This window comes from Tachyglossus aculeatus, chromosome 17 (genome assembly GCF_015852505.1).
Source record: "Tachyglossus aculeatus isolate mTacAcu1 chromosome 17, mTacAcu1.pri, whole genome shotgun sequence".
In the NCBI taxonomy this organism is placed as follows: domain Eukaryota; kingdom Metazoa; phylum Chordata; class Mammalia; order Monotremata; family Tachyglossidae; genus Tachyglossus; species Tachyglossus aculeatus.
In genome coordinates, this window is record NC_052082.1 from 8,417,006 (window position 1) to 8,439,174 (window position 22,169).

At 48.8% G+C, this 22,169-nt stretch overlaps 1 protein-coding gene across 3 annotated transcripts in view; it reads left to right on the forward strand.

Moving 5' to 3' along the window:
* SLC4A4 (solute carrier family 4 member 4) overlaps nt 1-22,169 on the forward strand; it is a 355,442-nt gene that overhangs the window by 83,053 nt on the left and 250,220 nt on the right. For all 3 annotated transcript variants that reach the window (XM_038758874.1, XM_038758873.1, XM_038758875.1), the window contains exon 2: nt 5,670-5,743. In XM_038758874.1, coding sequence (XP_038614802.1) covers nt 5,671-5,743 — 73 coding nt within the window. In that variant the 5' untranslated portion in view covers nt 5,670. The remainder of the gene's footprint in view (nt 1-5,669; nt 5,744-22,169) is intronic.

Genomic DNA, 22,169 nt, shown 5'->3' on the forward strand with positions numbered 1-22,169 from the left:
TATTGTATTGTGCTCTCCCAAGTACTTAGTACAGTTGCTCTGTAAATTGTAAGTGCTCAATGGATCAATGGATGATTGATCGATTATCTGAGGAATTTATGAGCCCTTCATTTCTCCATTCACTAGGCCATGCTGCTTCTTCTTGCTTTTCCCTCCATTGCTGTAGCAGAGGGCTGCTTTCTCTTGCCTCCCAAGGCCCCACACTCCCTTATTTCTTTCTGTTCTTCCCCCCGACCCCAAGCTGACTTGGGATGGAGACATTTCATCTTATCCAGCCTCTGATCTAGGGGTTGGGATTGAGCTAGGGGAACTGAGGGGAATCAAACCTTCTTCTGAGAGCTTTTATCAATGTTCCTTAGGCCCTAGTATTAATTGTAGTATTTAAGCACTTTCTCCGCACCAAACTCCCTGGGGTAGATGCAAGCTAATCAGGTCGGACACAGTCCCTTTTCCAGGTGGGGCTTGAAGTCCAGGGGATTCTGCCCCTCTTCCAGGCTTTCCCTTTGTTTGGGTATGGAGTGACAGAGTATTTTCACCCAGATGTGCAGGAAATAAGAAAGTCCTCTTTTCCGGTGCGGGGTCGAGGGTGTTTGACAGCTCTGGCTGGCTAGGGTGTTGGAAGCCAGAGCTGGCTACGTGCAGGTTGGAGAGGGGCAGCGAGCGTAAGCCGGGTCCCTGGTAGGTCAGCGAGTGATTTCCAAATCTGTTCTGAACTCTGCTGCGCTGGCCAAAGGAAGTGTGTACCTTCTCCCCTGCCCACCCTTGCTGGGAGTCTCACCTGCCTCCAATGGGGATCCCTGACTTCCCTTTCTGGGGGTCCTGCCCACCTCCTCTAAAGGGCTGCCCACCCTCTCCAAAAGGCCCTGCCCACCTCCCACCCCCAACCTTGGGGCCTGGTGAAGGCCTCCCATGTCTCTGCACTAGGCGGCTGAGAGGGAGAATCTCTGCCATCTGCTTCAGCTGCTTTCGGAGGGGCTAAGCCCAAGCAACTGTTGAAAGGACTTTCACAAAAATCCCCAAACAAAATGAAAACAACTGAACTCCTGCAGGTCTGGCCCACAAATAAATAAAGGTGTGAAGACCCCTTCCAGGCGGAAAACCCCTTCCCTTCTGAGAGAGCTGGGCTGCTCTGCTCTGGATCCAAAGTGGACAGAGGAGTTCGGATCTTCTAAGAGAGAGTGTGAGAGAGAGAGAGAGAGAGATTGAGAGATTGTGTGTGTGTATGTGTGTGTGCACTCATGCCCTGTGGTATTTTTAGCCTGCAACACTCACTTGTGGAGAATGTTGCATCTTATCTCTCCCTGCAGGGAAGGGTCTGCTTTCCTGCCAAGGGGCAGGGGGCGAGTGTGGGAGGGGGGTTGAAGAGGGAGAGGAGGGGGCCGTTTGGGCCTCCCACCCAAGGACTTGATTTCTCCAGACCGAGTCTCCAATTGCCGGCTTTGTTCGGCCTTGGAGGGAATCTAAAGTATGTAGCAAAGGGCCAAGAAATGCCCCAATAATTGTTGTCACCCAATAATTCAGAGGGAACGCTGACTCTGCGGATGTTCCCGGTACAGTAGCTCCTGGAAGAAGAATTCCTCCCATGAATGACTGCTTCCCGCTCCTTCTTTCCTCTTCTCTGACTACTTTCTCACCTTTTCTTCCTAATAATAATAATGATAATAATAATAATTCATTCATTCATTCAGTTGTATTTATTGAGCGCTTACTGTGTGCAGAGCACTGTACTAAGTGCTTAATAATGATAATTATGGCATCGATTGTTTATTATGTGCTAAATGCTGGAGTAGATTTAAAATTCAGAGATGGGACACAGTCCCTATCCCAAGGGGAGGAAGGGGGGGGGGGGGGCTTCACAATCCACCTCACCCCCATTTAACAGTTAAGGAAACTGAGGCCCAAGGAGGTCGCCTGAGGTCACCCAGTCAGCCAGTGGTAGAGATGGGACTCAACCCCTGGTCTCTGGACTTCCAGGTGACCAATCTTCAATTACTGAGATTTCATTAAACATCTTTTGTGCCTTGAGTGCTCTACTAAGTGCTTGGGAGAGTGCATAAGAGGTAGAAGATGCAATCCCTACCTTTAAGGGATTTGCGATCCATCAATCATATTTCTTGAGGGTTTACTGCATGTAGAGCACTGTACTAAGTGCTTGGAGGAGTACAGTACAATAGAGTTAATAGACATAATCCCATTACCATAAGGAGCTTCCAGTTAGTGGATGAAGTGTTTGGGTGTGCTCAGTTGCAAAAGGTTCAGCTGACCTGTAGGAAGCAGGGGAGGAGCTAGGAAATGTCTTTCAGAATGGCCTGGAGGTGCTGGATTCTGAGATTTTTCAATTGAATTGACTTATTTTTTTTTAATGGCATTTGTAGGCACTGGGGTAGATAAAAGTTAATCAGGTGGGACACATTTCATGTTCCATGTTCATGAGGGGCTCACGGTCTTAATCCCCATTTTGTAAATGAGGCAAATGAGGCCCAGAGAAGTGACGTGACTTGCCCAAGGTCACACAGCAGTTGTGGAGGAGCTGGGATTAGAACCCAGGTCCTCTGACCCTCGGTCTCTTTCCACTACACTACGCTGGTGGGAATGAGCTAAGCATTAAGGGCCCTGGCATTGTTAGGAGAGAGGGTTTTGGGGTGTGTTTGCTTGTCTTGAGCCTGAGGAGAAGGACTTGTTTGAAAAAGGAATATCTGAATCTCAACAGTTCCATTGCTGGATGAAACTGACAACCCAATCTTATCTAACAGGGGTGCTTAGTACAGTGCAAGGCGTCCAATCGGCTCTCAGTAAATGCTGGCACCGATTACTGAGTACCGGGTACTTAGAGGAGCCTTGTGCAATGGTTGCCCTCCTTTGGGTCATTTAGAGGCCCTGAAGTCGGAGAACCTGGGTTCTAATCCTGACTTCCCACTAGTCTGCTCTGTGTATGCTGGGCAAGTCACTCCTCTGAGCCTCAGTTTCTTCAGCTGTATTAAGTACATATTAATTATCTATTCTCCCCCACCACCCCCGCAACTTTGATTGTGAGCCCCATATGGGACAGGAACTGCATCCATCTTGATTATCTTGTTTCTTCCCCAGCTCTTAACATTCAATGTTTAGTACGCAATAAAAGCTTAACAAATACCATGATTATTACAATTCTTCATTTCCACCGGACACTCTGACCTAGCCTCATTCACTTCCCTGGAGTGGAGAGGTCTGTGCCCATGCTTATCACCTTATAGTAGTTGACCAAATCATGACCGTGCCATCCTTATTGCACCGTACTTAATAATAATAATAATAATTGGGGTATTGGTTAAGGCCCGGAAATCCTGGGAGAGGACGTATGTGCTTTCCCCTCAGTGCTTTCTTCAATCAGTCAATTCGTCATATTTATTGAATGCTTACTTTGTGCAGAACACTGTACTAAGCACTTGGGAGAGTATAATACAATAGAATTGGTAGGCATGTTCCCTGTCCACAGTGAGCTTACAGTCTAGAGGGGGCAAAGTGCAATCTTCCAAGAATTGGTCCTCTCGCTTTCATTTGTGCATAGTAGGTTGGGATTTGGGAGCACCCAGGGAAATATAGGGGACAGTCACCTCGATCAATCCATCAACACAGCAGGGCTCTCGGAGGAGAATTCAATCGATGATTGACATTTTTAAATTCATTTTTTTTAAATGTTAAGCACTTGCGATGTGCCGGGCACTGTTCTAAACACTGGGGTAGGTACAAGCAAATCGGGTTGGAAACAGTCCCTGTCCCATGTGGGGCTCACATTCTTACTCCCCATTTTACAGTTGAAGGAACTGAGACCCAGAGAAGTGACGTGACTTGCCCAAGGTCACACAGCAGTCAAATGGCAGAGCAGTATTAGAACCTAAGTCTTTCTGACTTCCAGACTCATGTTCCATCCACTCGACCAGACTGCCACAATTATGCCACAATAATGCCACAATTATTATTATTATTTCATTTCCCAAAGAGATTGCGGAGAAGTAGTGTAGAGCACGGGCCTGGGGGTCAGAAGGACCTGGGTTCTAATCCCAGCTCCACCACATATTTGCTGCATGACCTTGGGCAAGTCACTTCACTTCTCTGTGTCTCAGTTCCCTCAGCTGTAAAAAGGGGATTTAGATTTGATCCCCATGTGGGACAGGGACTTTGTCCAGCCTGTTCAACTTGTCTCCATCCCAGTGCTTAGAACAGTGCTTGGCACATAGTAAGCACTTAATCCGTGAGCCTGTTTTTGGGTAGGGATTGTCTCTATCTGTTGCTGAATTGTACTTTCCAAGTGCTTAGTACAGTGCCCTGCGCACAGTAATAATAACAATAATAATAATGATGGTATTTGTTAAGTGCTTACTATGTGCAAAGCACTGTTCTAAGCGCTGGGGGTTTACAAGGTGATCAGGTTGTCCCACAGAGGGCTCACAGTCTTAATCCCCATTTTACAGATGAGGGAACTGAGGCCCAGAGAAGTGAAGTGACTTGCCCAAAGTCACACAGCTGACAGTTAGCAGAGCCGGGATTTGAACCCATGACCTCTGACTCCAAAGCCCGGGCTCTTTCCACTGAGCCACGCTGCACAGTAAGCGCTCAATAAATACGATTGAATGAATGAACAAGTACCATAGTTATTATTAATGATTCAGGAACCCTCGGGGCGCTGCCTAGGCACAGAGTGGTCCCCGGATCCCCCAGCAACTTGGCATTACCAGTCGGCTTCTCTAGAAACGGAGCCTGTGGAATTCTCCCAGAGAGAGTCCAGGCGTTAGAGAAGGCTCCATGGAGGCTGGAGCTGATCCCTAACCTTCTCTGTAAACTCAGACTTGGGTTTGGCCGCAGTCTGCTGGACACCTACCGGCCCCGCGTGGAGACTGGCAAGGGTTCAGAGAGCCGGGGCAGTGACGGGGACGGGGCAGTGGCCCAGGGAGGCAATGGGCTGTCAAACTCCGGGCCCTGGTGGGGCAGGGGCACGGGGCGGAGGGGAAGGCCAGGCGAGCAACGAGGAGGAAGACAACGGACAAACTTGAGACTGAGCGACGGGCCACGCGTGACGACAGCGGTGGCAACATCTTGACCTTTGCCCGAGCTGGCCCCGGGCTAATCCTCCCATGTCAGATTTCCCTAAGGCCGCCATGTGACTCGGAGCTGCCTCTCCACAGAGAGTCGTGTGTGCTTTGCTGCGGCATTAAGAGGCTGACGGAGGGCTGGGCTTCCACTGTGCATTAGAATGTCTCCCTGCCTCTCCGTGCGCGTGGGGGTGTGTGTGCCTGCGAGGGTATACATTTCTCCGCAGCCGGTGTTAGAAGAGCTGTGCACTCCACTTCCCCCCGCCCTCCAAGCAGCCTCCAAGTCCCAAGCGACTCTGCTCTCTCGGTTCCTTTCCAAGAAGGCCGAGCCCCCTCCCCACCAGGAGGGGATTCCCTTTTCCCCACCTGTCCCTGTGGATGTGTCCCGTCAAGGTCAGAATCCAAGCCATGCGGGGCCGGCTTCAGCCCGGAAAGGCCGCGTGAAGGAGTGGCCGGCGAGGCGAGAGGAGAGGGCCCGGTGCTCCCAGCCGCGATCATGAATAACGGCGTCCAGGTCAGCCTGCCCAGGAGCTGGGCAACCTCCAACGGCTCCCTCCAGGAGAAGTCTGAGCGGTCCTTTTTTCTCTTTTATTACTACAGGATGGAGGATGAAGCGGTCTTGGACAGGGGGGCTTCTTTCCTCAAGCACGTGTGCGATGAAGAAGAAGTGGAAGGTGAGACTTGGTGTGCCTGTGTGGGAGTGGGGTCGGGGGTTGTGGAGAGGCACATTTGTGTGAAGGGACATGCACCCGATGCACGTGTCTAGGACAGTCGCGTTCTTCTCCCGAGCCGAATTCAGCCCGAACCCTGTCAGGTTGTAGAAAGAGGGCTGGGGTGGTGATTGCTGGCGCTTTATATTTCAGGCTTGTTGGGAGACAGGTGCCAGGGACGGCATGCTGCATTTTCATTTAAAAATGAAAGGAAAAAAAAGAAGAGTTTTGCCAGCTAATGTTTCCCAGCCCCAAGGGAGGTCCTTGAGGATTCTGCCGGCTTGATAGCAGGGCACTAGGCAGCCACTGTCAGTTAAACTGACCCTCCTTACATCAGGGGGCAGAGAGCTGCAGTCAGTTTGGGAGGAGGAGGAGGCTGGGGCAGAGGGGGTGGATCAGCTCTAAGCGGACCTGAGCTGGGGGCTGTAGAAACTGGCCAGCCCTCAGAGAGGGGAGGTGTCGTCTGGATTGCACGGGGTTTGTGAAGGGAGGAAGTGATTTACCGAGGGCCACCGGGCTTCAGAACTACAGAATGAGCAAACCAGCCCGTCAGCTTCTGGGTGGCCCGCAGCACGTTCGCTCTACCTCTTTATGCATTAGTTTACCCACCTGTGAAATGGGTAGGTCGCTCTCCCCCCGGCAGTAACGCTGGGAGACTCAATCCATGTTTGTACAAGGAGAACGGGGGACAGGCATTAGAGCAACAAGAAGCTTGGGAACGAGAAAATTATTCATAATACAGAATTTAGACACCGATCCTTACCAGAGGTCTGAGACAGGCACCTGCCTGCGGGTCTTACAAGGGAGATCCAAACTTGCCCTCTTCAACTACCTGCCCGTCTATTTACTTGCTTTGGGTACCGTTCCCAGAGAAGGGAACAGCAGGCGCTGCTGGGATTTTGTATAATTTCACTCAGTGGCCGTGGGAAAATTCTCAGGCAAAATCCTGTGACTTTTGTCCTGAGACTCTTGCAACACATGATGTTAAAATCTCCTGGCAGCAGCGGCTGCCTCCATGGTCCCGGTGGCGTGGGGAGGAAAGGGTTACAGTCCAGTACGTGATGGAGAAAGTCCGGTGATCTGGTTTACTCGGGACAACTGGAAAAAGAAAGGGACTGAGGAGGGAGACTGGAATTGGTAGAGAAGGAGAAGTGTTTCTCTCTCTGAGAATTGTCTATTGACCTGCGAGCCGGAAATCTGGATCTTTACCTTGGTTTGTTCAGGCCTCGGTTGACAGCGACCCTGGACCGAGGAAGCAGCGTGGCTCAGTGGAAAGAGCCCGGGCTTTGGAGTCAGAGGTCATGGGTTCAAACCCTGGCTCCGCCAATTGCCAGCTGTGTGACTTTGGGCAAGTCACTTAACTTCTCTGTGCCTCAGAACCTCATCTGTAAAATGGGGATTAAGACTGTGAGCCCCCCGTGGGACAACCTGATCACCTTGTAACCTCCTCAGTACTTAGAACAGTGCTTTGCACATAGTAAGTGCTTAATAAATGCATTATTATTACTATTATTATTATTAATTTCTCTCTGTTTCAGTTACTTCCTCTGTAAAACGGGGATTCAAAACCCATCGTCCCTCCCCTTTAGACTGTGAGCACCATGTGGGATAGGAACTGTGTCTGACCTGCTTATGTTTTATCCACACTAGCATAGGGCTTGACACAATGTAAGTGCTTAATACATATTATTATTATTATTATTATTATTATTATGCTTCCACACTGGGTTTTTGAAACTTCTTCTAAGAAAGAGTGTTTCCTGAAGTATTTCCTTTGCTTCCCAAGCTTCTAATGAAAACAACAATGTAGAAGTAGAGAAAACAAACATTGTCATGCTCCTTAAGGTCTGAAACAAGACAACAGATGGGTATTAAGGCTGTTCTCCCTTCAAGGAGGGGAGGGGGGCCAGGGGCTGAGGCTGATCAGAAACGAGCCATCTGCTAAGCACTAACTACTTCGATGTGGCATATCGCATTCTGGGCCTGTGAGGCTCTCCTCTGGTAGATTTTTTTTTACAGTATTTAAGTGCTGACTAGCTGCCAGGTACTGTTTTAATGCTGAGGTAAAGCCAAAGTAATCAGGATGGAAACAGTCCCTGTCTCACGTGGGGCTCACAGTCTTCACCCCCATTTTGCAGATGAGGTTAACAGAGGCACAGAGAAGTTAGGTGATTTGTCCGAGGTCAGGCGGCAGATAAGTGGCAGAGCTGGAATTAGAACCCAGGTCCAATTTACAGTGTACAGGAAGTGTTTGGGCATGTATGGCAGTGGAAAGAGTGCCCTCTAAGTGCTTAAAGTCTAGCAAGGGAGAGTCATTCGGTTCATTTATTTAATCGTATTTATTGAGTGCTCAGCGCTCCTTGAGATGGGGATTTGGTGACCCAGAAGAAGGAGAGAAGGAAGGAAGATTTGGAATTCTCTCTACGGTTCAGGTGTCTGTGAGCTTGTTGGAGGCCGGGAATGTCACCGTTTGTTGTTGTGTTGAACTTTCCCAAGTGCTTAATACAGTGTTCTGCACACGGTAACCGCTTAATAAATACAGTAGAATGAATGAATGAAGGTGGGAGAGTACCTGGGCAGAGGCAGACTCTGAGGATTGGAAATCATAACAACTGTCTCGAGTGCTTGCATGCTATGCTAAGCACTGTATTAAACACTGGGGTCAGTACAAGATAATCATCATCATCAATCGTATTTATTGAGCGCTTACTGTGTGCAGAGCACTGTACTAATCAGGTCGATCCAGTCCCTGTCTTATAGGAGGAAGGACAGATAGCTCAGCCCCGTTTCACAGATGAGGAAGCTGAGGCACAGGGAGGTTAAGTGACTTGCTTAAGATCACACAGCAGACAAGCGGCGGAGCTGGGATTTGAACCCAGGTCCTCTGACTCTCAGGCCTGTGTACTGTCTGCCAGACTACGTGGTTTCTCTAAAAGGATCATTCTCCTTGGTTTCACTCGGCATGTTTGTCAAAGGGAGAGAAATAGCTCCTCTGCATCGATACCTCAATTTCCATCTCAACTCTCTCGTGAGGGCCCGGGTAGACTGAGGTACTGAAATTGGAGTGGGGCTTCAAGCTGCTGTAAATGGACAGATTTGCCCCGATTCCAAGTGGTCTGGTGGAAAGAGCACAAGATTGGGAGCCAGAAGAACTGAGCCTGGCTCACTGGGTGGCCTTGAGCGAGTCATTTAGCTTCTCTGATTCCCAGTTTCTTTCTCTGTAAAATGGGATTAAGATACCCATCCCCTACGTCTTCCACTGTGAACATTTTAGCTTGTGGGAGAGGAATGTGTCTACCAACTCTGTTGTACTGTAGTGTCCTAAATGCTTAGAACAGTGCTCTGCACATAAGTAAGCTTTCAATCGATACCATTGATTTTGAGCTCCATGAAGGACGGGCACAGTAGCTGATCTATCGTGAAGCCTCCCCAGCACTTAGTAGTGTTCGTAAGCATTTAATAGATGATGATAACAATAATGATGATGATGATGATGGTATTTGTTAAGCGCTTCCTACGTGCCAGGCACCATGCTAAGTGTTGGGCTGGATACAAGCAAATTGAGTTGGACACAGTCCCTGTCCCATGTGGGACTCACAGTAAGAATCCCCATTTTACCAATGAGGTAACTGAGGCACAGAGAAGTGAAGCGACTTGCCCAAGTTCACACAGCAGATTGCTGACTCCAGGCCCATGTTCTATCTACGATACATACCATAAAAATGATAGTTATTAATAATAATACACCCGAGGAGCCTCCAACCTCTGGGGTTATATTAGTCAGAACTACTCTCATTATAGAAATCCTAGGGTGTAATTCATCTTTCCAGTAATCTGCAGCAAGAAATCAAAAGGTCTTTGCCTCACTGGTTATCCCTTCGGGTGACCAGGTTCTAGCAGAGAAAAGGATCTGAGCATTTCGTATCTTTTGAGCTAGGGACATCTATACCTCTGCATATTTTCTTCTTCCTGGGCTGTCAGAAGCGGGGGCATGGCCCAAATGACCTGCCAGTGCCTTCCATCTCTGGAAGATGTAACCCTGGAATCTTGTCCTTAGTTCACCTTGCCCAACTTGTCCCCCGGTGGGTGGCAAAACAATTAATCTCCTATTCTAAAACTCGGCAGAGTTGTCAACTGCGAGACTCACGCAGAAAGGAATGAGTCAGAAGTGGAGTCATCTTTTTGTTTAAATAATGGATTTATCTGTGTGGGGTTTCTTTAAAGACCCAAGCCCTGCTTTGATTTCATTATTTTCCGAATGCACTCTCCCTCACGGATTCAGTGAATGACCAAAAAATCAAAAGAAGGGGCCGGAGGGGACGAAAAAGTCTCCCTTTTCCGTCTTCACCCACGGGTCAAAAGGATAGATGGAAGATGGGGAAATCAAAGCCCCGAGTGGATTCTTGATTGAGCGCTTGCTGACAGAAGAGAGTGGGTTCTCAGAATCAAATCTCTCCTCTGAATAGAGAATGGGTGTCGTCCATCTGTCCTATCTCCCAGATACCTGGGGAGGCTTGGTACCGGCCGGCCAGCCCGTGTGAGGCCCCGAGAGGTGTGACAGACTTCTGATGGATGAACTCCCCATGAGTGCTTCCCGTCCGTTCCCCCCCCGCTACAAGAAGAGCTAGGCCCCGGCCCTCTCCGCACTGCAGTGGTTCCAAATGGCTGGTGATGACAGGTTGATATTTCCCAGTGACCTGGCACCTTGCCCTCACCAGACCAACCACCCAGCTTCCGTACCCAGGACCAAGCAGATTTAGGGGGGACTGGACCCCCCTCCACCCCAGGACGGGGGCAAGGGGGTGAGGAAAGATGGCCTTACCCCTCCCCAAACCAGAAAGAGACCCTAAATGCGGAGAATGACATCTTGTGAAAGCTGATTCCAGTTTTTTCCCCCTCTGCCAGAAATCGGGGTCTGGGTGATCTAAACAGATTACTTAATATGCACATATTTTGCAACAAGGAAAAAGGGCAAACTCCACCTTATCCTTTGAGATAAGACCTTGGCTCTGAGCAGGCGGTAACTCCCCTTCAGCCCGTAACCGTTCTGACATCATAGGGGAGTGAACTGCACTGCCAATCAAGTTCAACAGCTCTCAGGAAACAGAAAGCACAGCTGGACTCCTTGCCCGATCCACGTCTTCATTATTTATGGAAGTGCCTGGAACTGGGATTCTTTCAGAGGTCTTGAGGGCGGGTGTGTTTCTTTCCTCTCTCCCCCTCCGGCCCCAACCTCTCTTTCCACCCAATCCTTCCATTCCAAGGCCTTGCTCAATACAGCGTAAGTCCCCTGTGTGGAATCTGAATTTACAGTCATGAGGTGATTGGCTCCTCAAGGGCAGGGTCTATGTATTAATAATTATGGAATTTATTAGACCCTTACTGTGTGTCAGGCACTGTTCTAAGGACTGGGGTAGATACAAGCTAATCAACAAAAATAGAATAGGAGAAGCAGTGTGGCGAATAGAGTATGGGACTCGGAGTCAGAAGGATCTGGGTTCTAATTCCCTCTCCACCACTTGTCTGCTGTGTGACCTTGGGCAAGTTATGTCACTTCTCTGAGCCTTAATGATCTCATCCGTAAAATGGGGATTAAGACTGGGAGCCCTGTGTTGGATAGGGTTCTAGACTGTGAGCCCACTGTTGGGTAGGGACTGTCTCTATATGTTGCCAACTTGTACTTCCCAAGCGCTTAGTCCAGTGCTCTGCACACAGTAAGTGCTCAATAAATACGATTGAATGAATGAATGAATAGGGACTGTATCCAACCCATTTATCTTGTATCTACCGCAGCACTGTACCCCAGTACAGTGTCTAGCACATAGTAACTGCTTAACAAATTCTACAATTATTCATTCGTTCATTCATTCAATCATAATTATTGAGCGCTTACTGTGTGCAGAGCACTGTACTAAGCGCTTGGGAAGTGCAAGTTGGCAACATATAGAGACGGTCCTTACCCAACAGCGGGCTCACTGTCTAGAAGGGGGAGACAGAGAACAAAACAAAACATATTAACAAAATAAAATAAATAGAATAAATATGTACAAATAAAATAAATAAATAGAGTAATAAATACATACAAACATATATACATATATACAGGTGCTGTGGGGAGGGGAAGGAGGTAAGGTGGGGGGCCGGGGAGGGGGAGGAGGGGGAGAGGAAGGAGGAAACTCAGTCTGGGAAGACCTCCTGGAGGAGGTGAGCTCTCAGTAGGGATTTGAAGTGCTTAGCAATTATTGTTATTATTATTATTATCATTCAGGTCAGACGCAGTCCCTCTCCTACATGGGGCTCAAAGTTAAAGTAGGAAGGGGATCAGGTATTGAATCCCCATTTTACATATGAAGAAACTGAGGCTCAGAGAAATGATGTGGCTTGCTCAAGGTCACACAGCGAGCAAGAGGGAGAGCCGGGATTAGGACCCAGATCCTCTAATTCCCAGGCTTGGGCTTTTTCCATTAGGCCATGCAGCTTCCCAAACAAGGCACAATGCACATTTTCCGTCTTGATGAGGGCTCCTTGGTTACAAAGGCCTAGTTTATAGAGCACCAGCCTGGAAGTCAGAATGACCTGAGTTCTAATCCCGGTTCCACCACTTGTCTGCTAAGTGATCTTGGGAAAATCAATTCCCTCCTCTGTGCCTCAGTTACTTCTTCTTACAATTATCACTGTGAGCCCCATGTGGAACATGGACTATGTCCAACCTGTTTAACTTGTATCTGCCCCAGTGCTTAGCACAGTGCCTGATACATAGAACGCGCTTAACAAATACCATTAAAAAAAAGATACACTAATCATAGCCTACAACGTGGAGGAGAATACTGATATTTGAGGAGTCGGGGGTTTTGAGGATATATTTTTGAGAGTTCTTGGCAGAGGATGGGTAAGCTAGTGGTTGCTGTTCTGAAATCCATTTGGAGAGGAGAGGAGTCCCCCAAGGCGAGCAAGCAGAGTGGCTTCTCCTGGAGGTCATGTGTGAGGATCACCCCCCCAACACACACACACACACCCACCCACCCTACCAACCCCTCCAGCGGCCCCTCCCATGGCCTGGTCCCAGCCCTGCCCAAACTCTCAACCCCATCTGCCGGAGGAAGAGGAACCCCGTGTCCCCAAATGGAAAGATTTATGGAAAGGGAACGGAGCCTCTTACGTTCGATCCCTGCCAAAGAACCCTGGGCGTCCTGCTGATCCCAGGGTTTACCGGGCCAATCCACGTGCCACACCCATTCCCCTGCCATGGGCTCCTCCCTACCAGCCCGGGATCAGCCTGGGCACATGACGGGACAGTGGCAACTTCGGGAACCCACCAGTCGCCGTTCTCTGCCTGGTGGAGTTGGGGGCATTTAACCTGGCAGAGACCTCGAGCCAGACAAGTAGCATCTGAGGTCACCAGGTTTAAAGCAGCCTGGGAAGCAGCGTGACTTAGTGGAAAGAGCATGGGTTTTGGAGTCAGAGGACAGGAATTCAAATCCTGGTTCTACCAATTGTCAGCTGTGTGACTTTGGGCAAGGGACTTAACTTCTCTGTGCCTCAGTTACCTCATCTGTAAAATGGGGATTAATACTGTGAGCCCCCCGAGGGACAACCTGTTCACCTTGTAACCTCCCCAGCACTTAGAACAGTGCTTTGCACATAGTAAGCGCTTAATTATTTTATTTTAATACGTTTTGTTTTGTTGTCTATCTTCCCTTTTAGACTGTGAGCCCGCTGTTGGGTAGGGACCGTCTCTATATGTTGCCAACTTGTACTTCCCAAGTGCTTAGTACAGTGCTCTGCACACAGTAAGCACTCAATAAATACGATTGAATGAATGAATGAATGCCATTATTATTATTATTATTATTAAAGGCATCCCTGCATGCTTCGGGCAACAGGGACCGTCTGCCTGGGGTGAGGGAACACCCTCCCTGGAGGCAGGGGGATGGACTAGTTGAACTCTTGATGTTTCCCCAGTCCCTGGTACTAGAACCCCACCGGATATTTGGGCTGTCTGAGCTGGATATATTGGTTGAATGGATAATGAGAAGGAGATTCGGAAAGGGCTTGGCTTGACTCTTCTCCCCCTGTTCGCTGGCTACCCAGTAGAGGCAGTTAGGGGGCTGTCATTCATCCACAGGCTCCCGTACAATCGCTCGAGGCAGCCTGGGTCGGGCAAGGAGGGGATGGTGGTCATCAGCCACTGCCCCTCCCACCCCAGCACCTCCTATGCGTTTCTTACATGCCGAACACTGGGCTAAGCCCTAGGGAAGGTGCAAGATAATCAGATCGGACCCAATCCCCATCACAACCAGGGCTCATCATGTAAGATTGGAGACAGTAGCTCTCTTGTCCCCATTTTAGAGATAAGGAAACAGAGTGAATTGCCCAAGGCCTCCCAGGAGGTTCATGACAGACCAGGCAGCCGAGACTCTGAATTTGAAGACATTCTGACCCATCATTGCTGGGGCCTTCTTGTCAGGGCCTTCTTGCTGGGATTTGTCTAGGTGATTCCTCTGTCACTGCTACATCCTTGTGGTTTGTTTTTTTTTTTAATGGTATTAGTTAAGTGCTTACCCTGTGCCAGGCCCTGGGGTAGATAGAGGCTAATCAGGTTTGACACAGTCCACGTCCCACACGGGGCCCACAATCTTAAGCCCTATTGTACATGTGAGGTAACTGAGGCCTAGAGAAGTGAAGTGACTTGCTCAAGGTCACACAGCAGACAAGTGGCAGAGCAGGGATTAGAACCCTGAGGCTCAGGCTCTATCCACTAGACCACGTTCCTTCTTCTAATGATGATGATGATGAGGAGGAGGAGCAGGTGGCAGAGAGGGAGGGGGCTCAGCCCTCTCTCTGCTCACTGGCCCCAGATACTTTGTCCCCCTTCCGGCCTCACCCCCTGCCCCTCGCTGCCCCGTGATCTCCCCATGGCAGCGGTTCCAGCCTCCTCTCCTGTCCCCCTGCTTCCTCTGCTCTCCCACCTGGCTGGCTTAGAGCCCCCAGCCCTGTGCCCCTGGCAAAACACTCAACACCCCTCAGTGCTCCCCCAGACTGCAGACTGTCCTGAATTCTAAACACATAGAGGCAGGGCCGGAGGGAAAGAGGAGGTGGAGAAGGCCAAAGAGCTCATTAAGCCCATAGGCTGGTCCCATCTGGCCTATCCTAATGGCTTCAGTCCCTGCCCTGGGGGGGCTAAAGCTTGGATTCATGGTGGGACCCAATATGTTGCTCAGAGGGCTGCTTCTCATTTGTTCAGTTGAATAATAACAACCATAATGACAACAATAATAATAATTGTATTTGTTAAGCACTTACTCCGTGCCAAACAGTGTTCCAAGTGCTGGGGTAGATACAGGGTAATCAGGTTGGTCACAGTCCCTGCCCCAAATGGGGCTCACAGTCTTAATCCCCATTTCACAGAAGAGGGAACTGTGGCACGGTGAAGGTTACGCAGCAGACATGGGGCGGGATCATGATTAGAACCCAGGTCCGTCTGACTCCCAAGTTTATGCTCTACCCAACAGGCCACACTGCTTCCTCAGTTGATGTGAACTGTAATCGTTCAGAGTCCAATATAGTCCAGTCTTAATCCCCATTTCACAGAAGAGGGAACTGTGGCACGGTGAAGGTTACACAGCAGACATGGGGCGGGGTCATGATTAGAACCCAGGTCCTTCTGACTCCCAAATTTATGCTCTACCCACCAGGCCACACTGCTTCTCAGTTGATGTGAACTGTAATCGTTCAGAGTCCAATATAGTCCAGCGGGGCCGGACCAGCTGGTGGTAGTAGTGGTAGTAGTAGTGACAGTGGTCTAGACTGTAAGCTCGTTGTGGGGAGGGAATGTGTCTGTTCTATTATTCTACTGTACGCTCCTAAACACTTAGTACAGTGCTCTTCACCCAATAAGGGAGTCAGAGGTCATGGGTTCAAATCCCAACTCTGCCACTTGTCGGCTGTGTGACTTTGGGCAAGTCACTTCACTTCTCTGCGCCTCAGTTCCCTCATCTGGAAAATGGGGATTAAGACTGTGAGCCTCCCGTGGGACAACCTGATCACCTTGTATCCTCCCCAGCGCTTAGAACAGTGCTTTGCACATAGTAAGCGCTTAATAAATGCCATTATTATTATTATTATTATAAGCGCTCAATAAATACCACTGATTGGTCGATTAAATTTTCTACTGTAGAGAGGTGGTGTAGTGAATGATCACCAGAGCTGGAAGCTCGCCACACTCCCTTCCTTCTGACATCATCTGTTTGGAATAATAATTATTATAATAACTGTGTTATTTGTATGCGCTTACCTTATGTCAAGCATTCTAGTAAGAAAATCAGGTTGGGCACAGTCCCTGTCCCATAAGGGGCTCACAGTTTAAAGGGGAGAGAGAACCAATATTTCCTCCCCATTACACAGGTAAGGAGGCTGAGACAAGGAGAAGTGAAGTGACTTGCCCAGGGTCACGCAAGGGGCAAGTGGCAGAGCCTGGATTAGAACCCAGGTTGTTTGACTTCCAGCCCCGAGCTCTTTCCCCTCCCTGGGCTAAGCTGCTGTACTCTGTGTTCCCCATTAGATTGTAAACTCCTCGAGGGCAGGAATTGGGTCTTTTACCTCTCTCAAACTCTCCCAAGAACTTAGTACAGTGCTTCTCACCCAGGTGGTGCTCAATAAATAGGACTGATTGAATTGAGAATTGGCATGGGTGGAAGAAGGGTGGTGGGGGTGAGGGTGGGGAAGATTGGGCCTCTTTCATTGACATCATTATCATCCATCATCTACTAGTGATTACTAAGTGCTTACTTAAGTGCTTAGTATAGTGCTCTGCACGCAGTAAGCGCTCAATAAATACAATTGAATGAATGAATGAATGAGTGAGAAGCACTCAGCTCAGACAGAACAACTGCAGCAAGGTGTACAGTCCCTGCCCACAAGGAGCTCATGGTCAAACGAAGGCGACAGGGGGCAGAAAAATAATTTGCAAATGGTGGGAGCAGGAAATGACCAGAAAACAAACAAAAATGAAGGGATGACAGAGCTGAAAAAATGCCTGAAATTGCAAATGGATATTCATTTGTGCATAAGGGGACATGATAGGATTAAAATACCTGAGGGCTAAAGGAGGCTGAAGGGTTGCTGTGACCAGGTTCCATGTGAATTAATCAGGGAAGGCTACCTGGAGAAAGTGGTATGTTTTAGGAGGGGTTCGAAGTGGGGAGAGTAGCAGGCTTTTAGAGGGAGGGAGTTCCAGGCCTTCTCTGGCCCATAATGGGGGAGAGAAGTTTCCATTAGAGTGCAGTGAGGGAGAACGCATCATTTGTCAGTGATGTCTACTGATGTCATCAGTCACTGATTTTCCCCAGTCCTCCCACCCTTCTTCTCTTGTGGTGGGGGTGGGGAGGAACGAGGAGAACATTGCAGGGGATGATTTGTCTCTGAAGGGTCCAAGAGACACAGTCTCTTACCAATTCTTCCTGTTGGAGTAATGAACACTAACGGGATCTTCCCTCCACACACCTCACCCTCAAACTAAGCTCGTTGTGGGTAGGGAATGTGTCTGTTATATTGTACTCTCCCAAGCACTTAGTAAAGTGCACCACACACAAGAAATACGATCGACTGACAGACTATTTATGAAGCGCTTATTCTGCATAAAACACTGTGCTAAGCCCCGGGGTAGCTAGAAGATAATCAGGTCGAACATAGTCCCTGTCACACCTGGGGCTCCCAGCCTTGTTGTAGGGAGGAGAGCGGGTATTTGGGGGTCAGGGTTCCTATTGAACTTTAGCGAATCCTCGTGTGAGTCCTGCAGCAGCCCAGTGCAACGAGAACCTCAGTTTCCCCAGCTCCAGTCGCAGATTGGGCCACCCTCAAAGTGAGATCAGCTTTCCCTTCAGACTTTCAGGATGTTATTTGCCCAAGAGTTCTCAGCATGGGATAGCTTGGCAGACTTTTACCCTGCTCAAAACATTGGCATCTGATCGGTTAGGATCATTGGCCAAATTAGCTCATAGACTGGCTCATTTGCTGCCCCACCCCCAAGTTAAATATGAAATCTTCTCACCAATCAATGGTATTTGTTGAGCACTTTACTCTGTGCAGAGCACTGTACTGAGCACTTGGTAGAGTACAATCCAGCAGAGTTGGTAGACACGCTCCCTGCCCACAATGAGCTTCCCCAAGGAAGTCTATCTTTACAGAAAACTGAAGAGAGGGATCATCTGGGTGTCTCATGGAAGATGGGAATTGATAATAATTGTAACAATAGTATTTGTTAAGCGTTCACTCTGTGCCAAGCAAGTCAAGGTGGACACAGTCCCTGTCCCATGTGGGGCTCACAGTCTCGGGCCGTATTTTACAGATGAAGTAACTGAGGCACAGAGACGTGAATTGACTTGCCTAAGGTCACACAGCAGACATATGGCAGAGCCGGGATTAGAACCCATGACCTTATGGCTCTCAGGACCGTGCCCTATCCTACGGTTACCCAGTGTTGGCCAGTGAAATCAAGTACCGGTACCTTGTTCCAATTCAGGGATTCATATTAGGACAGTTACTGAACTTACACGTCTACTCTTGGCTCTGTCAGTGACCTGGGGAAAGCCATCCAACCTCTCTTAACCTCAGGCCTGGGCGAGGTTTTTCACCTCTTCATATCCCGCCCAGGACATGAATGTTGGGAGATGGCTGAGCACCTTAAAGAACCCCCAGGCTCCCTTTGGAGCGAAAGACGCTATTTATTGTTTGCTTAGTATGTGTCGAGCCCCTTGCTAAGTGCTTGGGAGAGAACAGTACCATAGAGTTGGTAAACACGATCCCTGCCCTCAAGGGGCTTACAATCTCTGGACCCCATAAAAGGCAGATAATTCTTCTGTCCCCTCTACAATACCTCAGTGAGGCCGTGGGCATAAAGGAGGTGATGTAGGTCCAGTCAGTCAATCAATCATATTTGTTGAGCACTTGCTGTGTGCAGAGCACACTCCGAGGTGCTTAGGTGAGTACAGTATTATAACAATATAATAGACACATTCCCTGACTACTGCAAGCTTACAGTCTAGGGAGGGGACAGATATTAATATAAATAAATAAAATTATAAACCAGAGAAGCAGCATGGCTCAGTGGAAAGAGCCCGGGCTTTGGAGTCAGAGGTCATGGGTTTAAATCCCGGCTCTGCCACTTGTCAGCTGTGTGACTTTGGGCAAGCCACTTCAATCAATCAATCAATCGTATTTATTGAGCACTTACCGTGTGCAGAGCACTGTACTAAGCGCTTGGGAAGTACAAGTTGGCAACATAAGAGACGGTCCCTACCCAACAGCGGGCTCACAGTCACTTCTCCGTGCCTCAGTTCCCTCATCTATTAAATGGGGATTAAGACTCTGAACCCCACATGGGACAACCTGATCACCTTGTAACCCCCTGGCACTTAGAACAGTGCTTTGCACATAGTAAGTGCTTAATAAATGCCATCATTATTATTATTATATGTGCATAAGTGCTATGGGGCTGGGCCTGGGGATGAATAAAGGGAGCAAGTCAAGGCAACTCAGAGCGGAGTGGAAGAAAAAGAAAAGTGGGCTTAGTCACGGAAGGCCTCTTGGAGGAAATGTGCCTTCAATAAGGCTTTGAAGGATGTAGAGATAGTAATTGTCTGTCGGATATGTGGAGGGAAGGCATTCCAGGCCAGAGGCAGGATGTGGGCTAGGTGAAGCAATTTCAGGTCCCTGTCACATAATGTATAAATTCAAGGCCTCATCTCTAATGAATATAGGACACTATAGCCATCTTTTAAGTGCTTAGTACAGTGCTCTGACATAGTAAATGCTTAATAAACACCACCAATGAATCCATTGCTCACTTGTCTCCTTGGGTCTCCCGTTTAACGGGCATCAGGAGCGGATTGTACCACAACATCTGCAAGATATCCTCAGTGACCACGGGGCTGGGTTCATCCCTTGAGACTCAGTTCCCTTCCCTTCCCACCTTACCCGGGCGAACGGAGGGCAGGTCTCGGCGGCTCGGCTCCCATGTCGGCTCCCGGCTGAGGGAGCTCCCCGGGGCTGGGCCTGTGGGGGCCTGTTTGGGCTCTCCATCTCGCCTGGCATCGTTCCCTGAGAGAACAATGGCGCTTCTGCATTTCCTCGTTGGTGAGGGGCTGGGGAAGGCAGCAGTGAGCCTGCCCTCTCTCCCTGAACCCCCTTGCCCTCCACTGCCTCCCCACACCACCCACCCTAGGTGCCAGTCTTGGAAGGGAAAAGGAAAGGAAGATAAATGAGCTTTTTCCTCTAATCATTTATGAGCTTCAACCTAGTCCAATTCATTCGATCAGCGCTGACTTCATTAAGCTCCTGTTGTGTGCTGAGCAATGTACTGGATCCCCACTATGTGCCAGGCACTGTATTAGTAATAATAATGGCATTTATTCATTTATTAAACACTTAGTTTGTGCAAAGCACTGTTCTAAGTGCTGGGGAGGTTACAAGGTGATCAGGTTGTCCCACAGGGGGCTCACAGTTTTAATCCCCATTTTACAAATGAGGGAACTGAGGCACAGAGAAGTGAAGTGACTTGCCCAAAGTCACACAGCTGACAGTTGGCAGAGCTGGGATTTGAACCCATGACCTCTGACTCCAAAGCCCGGTCTCTTTCCACTGAGCCACGCTGCTTCTCATTGTACCTGGCACACAGTATTGTATCCCTACTGTGTGTTGGGCACAATTCTGAGCCCCTACTGTGATCTGGGCATTGAACTGGACTCCTTCTGTGTGCCGGGCCCTTTACTGGTCTCCTACTGTGTGCCGGGGATTCACTCATTCATTCATTCAATCATATTTATCGAGCGCTTACTGCGTGCAGAACACTACTAAGCGCTTGGGAGAGTGTAGTGTAACAATAAACAGACACATTCCCTGCCCAAAACGAGCTTACAATAAAGAAGGGGAGACAGACATTAATATAAATAAATAAATGACAGATAAGGACATAAGTGCTGTGGGGCTGGACGGGGAGATGAATGAAGGGAGCAAGTCAGGGCGATGCAGAAGAAAATGAGGGAAGAGGAAAGGGGGCTTAATCAGGGAAGGGCTCTTGAAAGAGGACTGTACTAGACCCCTACTGTGGGCTGAGCACTGTACTAAACACAGTAAAAGTAAGAAGATATTAGGTCCAAACCTGCACACGCCATAAGCACGTTTGCTTCAACGTGGCACGTCAACCCATCACTTTTTAGCCGTAATGTGCATTGGAAATGTGTAATACGGCAGAACTGTGCATCCCACTGAAGCAAAATTCAGGCTCCCTGCCCTCATAAAACTCTGTTAGATTGTGAGCCCTCAGCTGGACAGGGACTCCAGCCAACTCCCAACTGTGTTTTCTCTCCTGGAGTTTAGTACAGTGCTCTTGCACCCCCCCGCTATGTGCTTAATAATTACTCTTATTACTAGGGGAGCAGAAATGGGAGCAGGTGGAGGGAGGAAGTTATAAAAGGCAGGAGAAAAAGTATGTCAGGAGGAAATGGCTGAAGAAGTTTCTCAAGGTTCTCACTGGGGAGTCTTTCAGGTTGCCATGGGGATCACGACATCTTCCTTGGCCCCGTGTCGCTGGGTAGGTTCAGGATGGTAAGGAAAGACTTCTCTCCATCTTCAAAGCCCTACTAAAATTACCTCTCCTCCAGGAAACCTTCTCTGACTAATCTGCCACGTAGGCTCTCACCTCGCCTCCACCGCCCACAGGACTTATCATCATTGTCAATCATTGACGGTGTCTATTGAGCACTTCTATTGTATGCAGAGCACTGCACTAAGCACTTGGGAGAGTACAATACAACTGAATGGGTAGACAACGTTTCCTGACCACAAGGAGGTTACAGTGTAGAGGGAATAATGATTGTGGTATCTGTTAAGTATGTGCCAAGCACTGCCCTAAGCACTGGGGTAGATACAGGCTAATCATTCATTCATTCAATCGTATTTATTGAGCGCTTACTGAGTGCAGAGCACTGTACTAAGTGCTTGGAAAGTACAAGTCGGCAACATATAGAGACGGTCCCTACCCAGCAACAGGCTCACAGGTCCCACATGGGGCTCATAATCTAAGTAGGAGGGAGAACAGGTATTGAATCCTCATTTTGCAGATGAGGGAACTGAAGCACAAAATAAAGTGACTTGTCCAAGGTGACCCAGCAGACAAGTGGGGGAATCTGAGATTAGAATCCAGGTCCGCTGACACCCAGTCCCGTGCTCCTTCATCTAGGCCATGCCGTTTAGGTGTGTGTCTTTTAGTTGGTTCCTATCTTTAACTTATTTTAATGTCAGTCTCCTCCACTAGATGGTAAGCTCTTTGATGGCAGGAATCTTGTCTATCAACTGTATTGCACTCTGACTACAATGCAGAGTCAGTGCTCTG